Here is a 9,644-nt window from a genome sequence, read left to right on the forward strand (position 1 = left end):
CGACAGTGAGAGGCCCGCGCACCGCGATGAAGAGTGGCCCCCGCTCGCCACAACTAGAGAAAGCCCTCGCACAGAAACGAAGACCCAACACAGCCATAAAATAAATAAAAATAAATAAATTTTAAAAATATATAAAGTATTTATATATGAAAATGCAAAAATATACCTATTTACTTACAGTGAAACCATAACTTTTTGCCCAGTCATATGACGAAATCTATATTGTCTATTTAATAAATACGTGATTTAAAATGTATTGATAGTAGTTCACTAGCAGTAAGAGGAAACCTTGCCTCTGGAAAACTTTCCAGAAAACAATAACCAGATTTGAGCACTTAGTAGACCTTTGAAGCCAAGTAGATAACAAGAACATCTAGAGAAATTACTCAGACTTCTTCTTACTTGGGTGTGGGTAGCAGTTCAACTCTAGGTTAGTTGTCTAACATGCAGAATGGTCAGCTACTAAGGAGACACCTCCGGGATCCTTACAGTAGAGTTTTTCAAAGAATACGTGTGTGAGACCAGCCTGGTCCTCCAAGCATGGTAAGCAGATCAGCATTGGTCCAGGAACGTTTGTTGTTAGTCTACGACTAGATCAGTGTAGAAATTGAAAGTATTTGGAAGGCTTTATAGCAATTTGACATAGCATGGCAACCTAATATGTGATCATTTTTCTAGTAGTTCATTGTTCGTGTATTTTACAGAAGTATTGGTCTGTGACGGATAGGAATTTTTTTAATGGCCCTTCACCACAGGTAGTTTAGGAATGCTTGTTAAAAATTCCATTTCCTTGGGAGTTCCCTGGTGGTCCAGTGGTTAAGACTCCACCCTTGCAATGCAGGGGGCATGGGTTCGATCCCTGGTCTGGTCGGGGAACTAAGATCCCACATGCCACGTGGCACGGCCAAAAAAAAAAAAAAAATTCCATTTCCTGGACCCCAACATACACCAGGGAACCCAGGTCTCTAGGGACGGGGACAAGCCCGGGAATCTGCATTTTAACAAGCTGCCAGGTTGTCCTTTCACGCTGAAGGCTGAGAACTGCTCTCGAGGGAGGACAACAGCATCTCGCAGGAATGACAGTGGCTTCTGAAAGGCATGCACTTGGAGACCAGAGTGGCAAAGGCGACAGCTAGTGCACGCCGGTCGCAGCCCCCGTGGACGAGGCTGTGTTCTGGGCTGACAGTAATAAGAGTGTGGTTTCTAGACACAGCTCCACGCTCATTTATCAGAAGCTTTTGTGCAAAAGACACCCTTGAAGGGGACTTCCCTGGTGGCGCAGTGGTGAAGAATCCGCCTGCCAATGCAGGGGACACGGGTTCGAGCCCTGGTCCGGGAAGATTCCACATGCCGCGGAGCAACTAAGCCCGCGAACCACAGCTACTGAGCCCGCGTGCCACAACTACGGAAGCCGGCGCGCCTAGAGCCCGCGCACCGCAGCGAAGAGTAGCCCCCGCTCTTCGCAACTAGAGAAAGCCTGTGCACAGCAATGAAGACCCAACACAGCCAAAAATAAATAAATAAATTTAGTAAAAAAAAAAAGAAAAAGATACCCTTGAAGCCTCTTCAATGCGCTGCAGGAAAACTGTTGTAATAAATATACGGAGGGAAGATGTTCAGGGTGTGAAGGATTCTGGGATGCTTTGATGTGGTTCCTTGGGCACAGCTGGCCACGCGCCATGCCCAGGGAAGGGAAGGGAGGGCGGGCAGCCAGCGCGAGCCCTGACGGGCAAACTCTGAAGCGTCCTCGGCTCCACAGACATAGGTCTGTGACTCTCACCCAGAGACGCACACGGCAGAGGCGGCCTTGCTCATCAAAGGTTTAAAGTCACGGGAATAAACAAATGTAATTCTCCAGGCACATGGCTTTCTCATCCACTGTGTCAATTCCTCATGGGAGATTTTGTGAGGATGAGGAGAAATGTACACAGAGCAGGGATACCAGGGGGGAAGGAGGGGGCAGGATAGCTTGGGAGTTTGGGATTGACGTGTACACACTACTATATTTAAAAGAGATAACCAATAAGGACCTACTGTATAGCACAGGGAATTCTGCTCAATATCCTGTAATAACCTAAGTGGGAAAAGAATTTGAAAAAGAATTTAAAACAACAAAAGAGGCAGAGACCTTATCCCCTGTGCGATGCTGGGCTGGTGCCCACCCCCTCGGTGACTCGAGGAGGGAGGTGCTGGTCCTCGGTTCTCTCTTGGCTCCACCCGGACACGGCGGGCGGGCCCACGGACGCGGAGGGGAGAAGGGAGCCGGCAGAACTGGGAGGAAGAGGGGGACCGACCAGGGACTTGAAGTTCCGACGCAGTTCCTGGGAACAGTCTCGCTTCCTAGACCTTGACCTGAAGAATCTCTGTCTCTCGTTAGGAGCGTGGTTTACTCTCAGCCACAGCAGCTTCGTGGCCCTCAAGGCACATCCAAACGTCTTCTCAACAGGACACCAGGGTCCTCTCTGTCATCCTTTCTGCTTCCCCTCCCCTTCTTCCCCCCGCCCCGCCCTGCCCAAGGTGGTACCTGCGGGTTCAGGCCTCACCTCCCTGGGGACCTTTCTGGAGCCCCAGGCAAAACCAGGCCCTTCCCACTGCTCCCCTGGGCCCCTCGTGCCGGACTTTGTCCAGTTGTGGGGATTTTCATGATGTACGCACAGTTGATCAATTAGAAATACGATTGTCCTCTGCAGAGAAACCTTGTCTGTAACAGGAGCTAACTGTGTGACTCCATGTGTTTTTCATAACAAGGGATATCCTTTCATAAAAGGGCTAAGCATATTTTTTTTTCTTTTGTTTTCCTCTTGGGGTTTTTTTTTTTTTTTTTTTTTTTTTTGGCCGCGCCATGCGGCATGTGGGATCTTAGTTCCCCGCCCAGGGATCAAACCCACGCCCCTTTCATTGGAAGCGTGGAGTCTTAACCACTGGATCTCCAGGGAAGTCCGTATGTTTTTTAAGTTTAAAGAATGTTTACAAAGATGATGGTGGAGCTAGGAAAAGAACGCTCTTTAGCATAGATCCAGAACGAGATCTGCTCAATGATCACATGGTTTTATAGCTATTTTGAACATTAAAAAAAAAAAAAGAAATGAAAGCAACTTTAATATTGATAGTTCCAGTGAGAAAAATAATTTTAATATTAATTTTGAACTCTGTGTCTCCATCTCTTTCATTTAAGCAACTATTTTAGCATCAGTTTTTTTTTAATTATTATTTATTTTATTTATTTATTTATGGCTGTGTTGGGTCTTCATTTCTGTGCGAGGGCTTTCTCTAGTTGCGGCGAGCGGGGGCCACTCTTCATCGCGGTGCGCGGGCCTCTCACTGTCGCGGCCTCTCTTATTGCGGAGCACAGGCTCCAGACGTGCAGGCTCAGCAGTTGTGGCTCACGGGCCTAGTTGCTCTGTGGCATGTGGGATCTTCCCAGACCAGGGCACGAACCCGTGTCCCCCTGCATCGGCAGGCAGACTCTCAACCACTGCGCCACCAGGGAAGCCCCAGTTTTTTTTATAACATGCGTCTCTTTGGTATATCACAGTCCTCCTGCTGCAAATCGGTTGGACCTGCATGTCGAAGGTGGTACGTGATATTCTGACTTGGGGATGCAGATCTGGCGCTGACTGTCCTTTCCTTAAGTTTGATCACTTTGTCTTTTCTTCTCTCATTCCTGGGCCCCCAGTGGTCAACTGGACAAGTGAATGTTTAATAGCATCACGTCTTAACACGCCCCCAGCCCCCAAACTGCACACATGCCACTGACTGGAAGTTAGAGCCACAAGGTGAAACCGACAAGGAAGGGAGCACAGAGCAGGAATCTCCTGCCCCAGCCGTGCCCCTCCACCGCCGCCCCTTCAAAGACGTCCCCCACCTCGTTACCTTACCTTTAAGAAAAGCAAGAAAGCAGGTCATACAGTCATTCAACAAGCATGGGCCCCCAGCTCTCCACCAGATACTGTGCTTGCCACTAGTGACAGAAAGATGGACGGGGCCCAGCCCTAACCCTCAGATCCTCTGCTGTCTGGTGGGAAAGACAGACTGTAAACGGACAATTCCACAGACGTCACGGTCAGAAGGGCAGAGAGATGCGCAGACAGGGAAGACATGACCGCAGAATCCGGCTGCAGCGCGAGGGCTGACGTACCCCCTCCCGAGTCGCTCACGCCTCTGGTCTCTCCCGCAGGCATCCTGCTCATGATGAGCTTATGCGGCGAGGTGCACGTGTACGAGTACATCCCGTCCGTGCGGCAGACGGACCTGTGCCACTACCACGAGCCCTACTACGACGCGGCCTGCACGCTGGGCGCCTACCACCCGCTGCTCTACGAGAAGCTGCTGGTGCAGCGGCTCAACACGGGCGCCCAGGGCGACCTGCACCGCAAGGGCAAGGTCGTGCTGCCCGGGCTGCGGGCCGTGCGCTGCCCGCCGGGAGCCTGAGGGGCTGGCCGGGCTCCGAGTCCTGGAGATGCTGGAAGGTGCCCTGGAGGTGGCGCGGCCTTCCGTCGCCAGCTGTGACTTCGTGGTGGCCACGGGGCTCCTTCCCTTTCTAAGCCATTGAGTATTAACGACCGCTTTGAATATAGATATGGAACTCAAAGAAATAAACTCAAGAAAGTTGCAAAAAACTTTTGTAAAGAATAGCTAGAAAAAAAGCAAATGTATAACAAGTGGGTAAATAGCTCCAAAATGCTAGTCTTCTCTTTCCTAGGGCTGGTTTCAGCAGCAGGTGTCAGGGATACACCTGATGGATGACAGTTTGTACCTGGGAGCATCCATGCTGAGGGACAGTACGTGTCCCCTCGACTGTGCCACTTGTACGTGCACTTGTCATGAAAGAGCCTACAGTTGATGACGAACGTCCGCATTAGCGCCCAGGCGTGTTTACACTAACAGCGGAACCCGCGGTATATCCTCTGAGGGGTCTCTAGCCCTCGGCATCCCCATCTCTGCTCCCAGCTGCCACCGAAGGCTTTGCTCTTTGTGTATCAGACACATTTCTAAAACCATAAAGCCTTCCTCCTGAGCAGTCCAAGAAAAAGCCAACCCGCAAGAGCAGCACAGGGGAAGCACTTTGTTTTCCTACAATATTTCCTTACTTGACTAGGAACGCCCCCAGGCGGACAGGAACATCCCTGACAGGTGAATGCAAAATCAGGGGCTGCAGGGTAGCCCAGGGCAGGACGGCCCCGGGCCGCAGCTTTTCTGGCCTCCTGACCCGCCAGCCCTCCCCATAGCCTTCGTAACCACAGGCGCTGACGATTAGGACACCCCCGGGGGATGTGGGCGGTGGCTTCCAGGCTCTAGCTTTACCCTGTGCTTCTGGGGATGCACACCTGTCTCTCTCATGCTTTTTTCTTGCAGGTTAATATCAGCTATTGGGATCCTGACGGTGATACACTGATTTTTCACTAATTCTTCCTACAGACAGATGCTTAGGAATCCCACCCTTGTTTTCACAAACCTGTTTTATGTCAGCAACATAACAAAGCCATGTAATTAAATACAGTTGTGTGAAAGCATCGCTCTTTAACAAATAGGAAAATAAGTATTAATATGTGCTTCAGAGGGAGAGGCAGCGAAAGATTGTCATCCCAGCGTGTTAGCTGTATCAGTTGGTTTTGTTGTAATCTCAACTTTTGTCACTGATACATCAAAAAAAAATTTTTTTTTTTTGGCTGTAAATGTAGTGAAACAGAAACATTTTGGAATACCTTAGTCAAACATGCAATTTCAATCTATAACTAAAACCTATCTCAGTGGTACAGTTCAGACTTCTTGGCCATGACAATAGCAGCTTAATTAAATATGTTCTCCTTCGCAGTTGTGTGAACGTCAGGAGAGTTTACTGCACAAGGTTTTGTGTTCCGGGATTGGTTTTTTTCCTGAGCAAGAGTGGCTGTTTGGTTGGTCTACTCAGCAGAAATCGGGTTGGGTCCCAAGCATCTCCTACAGCTTATTGTTATAGTGAAGGAGGGTGTCATTAAAAAACTTCAATCATGACAATATCCACTAGAAGCCCACTTTGAGAGCTTTGCTTCCGGATCTGTGAGAAGGGATGGGAATTCTGTTCAGCGCATTGGCTTACGTCTGAGCAGATGTGGCCAGGCCACTTTTCTTCCTGGTTTCCTGGAAGAGCGTGCTCCTGTCCAGTGTCCGGTGAGTAATATTTCGGTGACTCTGGGCGCTGGGAAGTGGCTGATGCGGGGTGAGTGGTCCAGCCACCCTGGTCCCCCCCTGGACCCTCCAGGCTCTGCCTTCAGAGGCCCACGACACTGAAGTTTCTGTAATAATCTTCCTATTGGATTTCCCTACCGTCCTCCTTATGTCCAGGACAGCCCCCTCTGGTGGCATGAGATCATGGGTGGAAGAAAATTTACTGGGGCTCAGTGTAAATATTCAAGTTCAAAAGCCCCAGAAAACACTGCAAAAATCTTTAAGTATTGATACCCTTTATTGTGACACATGTACTTTTAAAACATACTTTCAGTGTCACCGAGGTTGTAAGATTGAAGAGAGTAAAGAAAATTTAATTGAAAGTTTTGCATTTATCATGGCCTTAAAGACCCTTGGGAACCAAGGTCTGCTAAACATTGAGAAAATGGGGTACACGTATTACTACAACGTGGGCTGGGCATTCTTCTATTTAAAAGTTTAAATTGTTTAACTCCTTAAAAGTATTAGGAGGTTTTAGTTGATGTGCCGGCTGCTTCCAGTATGAATGAAATCGGCCCTAAGAGGCAGTGTTTTCCCAGACACTGATGAAGCCCTCAAATGCCACGACGGCAATAAACACCCAGCCTTCCGTGGAGCAGTTACAGGGAACGGCGCCCAGCTGCATTTCTTCCAGGCTTCGCCTCTTCCAGACCCTTCACCCTCTGCTGAGGAGGGACGTTTGATAAACCGAAGCCATTAGGTGGCCCTTTTCTTCACTCTCAGGACTGAAGGAGGTCACGTTGCTTTACATCTCGAGGTAACTTCACTTGATCTTTTGTTGCTGCTATTGTCACAATGAAACAAACACTGACCAAGAATAACAGCTCACCTGCATCCAGGTCCTTCCCCAGGTACAAGCGGAAGGTCTAACAGGTGTGGCACCCTCACTGTCCCCAGGGACGCCAGCGCTGGTCCTGTGTGTCACCTTACAGGGCACAGGGCCCGCGGGTTGGCAGGCAGGGGTTGCAAGTAAGCATCCTGCCCCCTCAGGGCCCGCGAGGGGCTTAGGCTCATCTTTCGGTCCCGGGGTCTACCCTCGTCTGCGGGACGCAGGGCTCCAGGAACCTCGGCCCCATCCTCCCCATGTGTCCCTCGCCCTCGGCCGGCAGCCGGACCTTTAATCCACCCTGGGCTCCCCAGTAATTCTCTGTCATGGTAGCCGTAGCATCTGCACAAAGCAATGCTGAAATAAGCGTTAGCCTCTTCCAAATTGGGAAATGAAATCAAGTGTTTAAAGCCGCCCCGGGTTACTCTGTTACATGATCACGAGCCGGTTCATTCTGGTGGAACAGATTAATACCTGATGTTGTGGGTTGACCCTTCCCGGCAGGACCACTTACAATCACTGAATTAATTAGGTCCCATCTGGCTGCGGCAGTGGGATCGGGCTCACGTGAGTAATGGTAGGTGATGGAGGAACTTCGTGTGCACAAATGACATAATGAAAGCTCTCTCTCTCCAGCCTTTTTCTTAGAGATCAAGGCACCGTGCGTGGTTGAGACTGGTGGCCAAAGTGACCTGGTCTCATTGCTGCTTAGCTGTGGGAAGAAACGGAGCCAGGAGGTGGGGTGACTATCGAGAAACACGTGACTGAATGCACAGGCCAGATAGGGTCTGCATATATTCACTCAGGTTGTCTGTGTCGACTTCCCACTTTCTGATCCTTTAGGACTCTTGCCCAGTGGTTCCACAGCTGATGAGGGCAGCTGCATGTAGAAATTCAGTGCTTAGGGAAAGTGTACCTGAGTTCAAACTCGTGCTTTGTACTCCAGATATTTCCTTTGTGAAATTATTCTGCATGTTTCTGTCTCTCGGGCATTATTTTACACAATTGGTAAATTATTTTACACAATTGGTAAATGAAAGGTATTTATCTTTCAAGGAAATAAACTGTAAGTTCTGATTCTTGCTTTATTAAGTGAATGAAGCCTTTTTAGTAAGAAGAAATCCAACAAATTAGCTTGGGCTAATGGAATTTAAAGAATTAAAGATACTGATATAGTTCTTACTCTTGTTATAAAAAGTGTGCATGTAGATATAGTTATATAATTGTATATATACGTATCTACACACATGGTTGCTTTTATATTGTCTTTTTTCATCAAACTTTATTTCTGAAACCTTTACAATAAATTTTGTTTTAATTATGCAAACACCAATTTTTTACGAGAAGTAAGCAAATGTTACATATCCTTCTGTCAAACAGAAATCCAGTCTTCCCACGCACTCATATTTCACACATTCTGGCTACGTTAAAAAGTCTGGCAGAAAAATTAAAAAGGTGCTCTGAGGGTAGAACTATGACCTCAAGGTTGTATCATTGCCAGAAGTCTAATTGAACTCTGACCTTTGATGGGTAATTGATCTACAGCTCATGGCTTTTGCAAGATTAGGGGAAGAAACACTTATTTGGTTCTATGGAAAATAGTCTTCTTACTTGGTAGGTTTCACACAAATTAACTGCATTGCAACTGTTAAAACCTAACATTTATGATACCACACAGCCTGTTTTACTCTAGATAAAAATCCTTATGAAGTTTTTCCAGTGGAAACCAGTGAACTTTTTTAACAGCTTTGGGAATTTTTTTGTATGATAATTTTTAAAATTGAGATGTGTACTCTTCAAATGAATTAAGGCTTGAGGTTTTCCAGGAGTCACCTTTTAAAAGTGTTTGTACACATTTTAACACTTTGATATTTTCTAGTTTGGTTTTGTATATTTTTACGTGTACACAGTGTACAGGCTTTTTTCTTGTAAATAAAACGTTTTCATTTGTCTAGAAGTTTCTCTGTTTTAATTTGTAGAAGTTGCACAAAATAGTGAGCCACCCCTAGAAAAAAAATGGCCCAAAGTTGAGACCTAATTGGAAGACTGTAAAAAAAAGTAACACCAGCAGGCGTTCAAACACTGAGCGTGGACACAGCCCGGCCTGAAACAGAGGTCGGGTCAGTGTTCCTCACCCAAGGGTTCACTGCCAGACCAGGAGAGAGGCCACGGCGAAATCCAGCAGAAAAGGCAAAGTTAGGCTAACAGGTCCTGATGTGGACTTGGTAGGCCAGCATTCTGAGTAACTTATTGCCTTGAGGGACGCTGCCAGCGTGACAGAGCTCTTAGTCTTAGAGAACATAAATAAGTTATTAGAGGGAAGACTCACCCACTACCATGTCACATTAGCCCTGGTATTTTCACACTTGCCACGTGAAGGGAAATCAGTTAATTAGGCTCCTCGAAGGAAATTCCCAGAGGTTTGTTGTTTCCGGTTAGAATGTGAAGAATCCTTGAAGGGGAGCGTCCAGGGTTCTGTGTGAGGAAGGATGTGAGCAGCTGGGGAGCCGGGGGCCCTAAACCCCCTCTGCAGGACGTGCTGGCTCCGAGGGGACACCCACACCTTGGCTTGCCATCATTTTTCATTCCCCGCAAGATGCAAGATGCCTGC

The 9,644-nt window shown here is 47.8% G+C and overlaps 1 protein-coding gene across 4 annotated transcripts in view; it reads left to right on the forward strand.

Moving 5' to 3' along the window:
• ST6GAL2 (ST6 beta-galactoside alpha-2,6-sialyltransferase 2) overlaps positions 1-8,990 on the forward strand; it is a 69,774-nt gene extending 60,784 nt beyond the window's left edge. For 3 of the 4 annotated variants that reach the window (XM_082426382.1, XM_082426381.1, XM_082426383.1), the window contains one exon: positions 4,178-8,990. In XM_082426382.1, coding sequence (XP_082282508.1) covers positions 4,178-4,431 — 254 coding nt within the window. In that variant the 3' untranslated portion in view covers positions 4,432-8,990. The remainder of the gene's footprint in view (positions 1-4,177) is intronic. The other variant, XR_014253830.1, reaches the window with a different exon arrangement.
• The last annotated feature ends 654 nt before the right edge of the window (positions 8,991-9,644 follow it).

This window comes from Balaenoptera physalus (genome assembly GCF_965194825.1).
Source record: "Balaenoptera physalus genome assembly, chromosome: 15".
Taxonomy (NCBI): domain Eukaryota; kingdom Metazoa; phylum Chordata; class Mammalia; order Artiodactyla; family Balaenopteridae; genus Balaenoptera; species Balaenoptera physalus.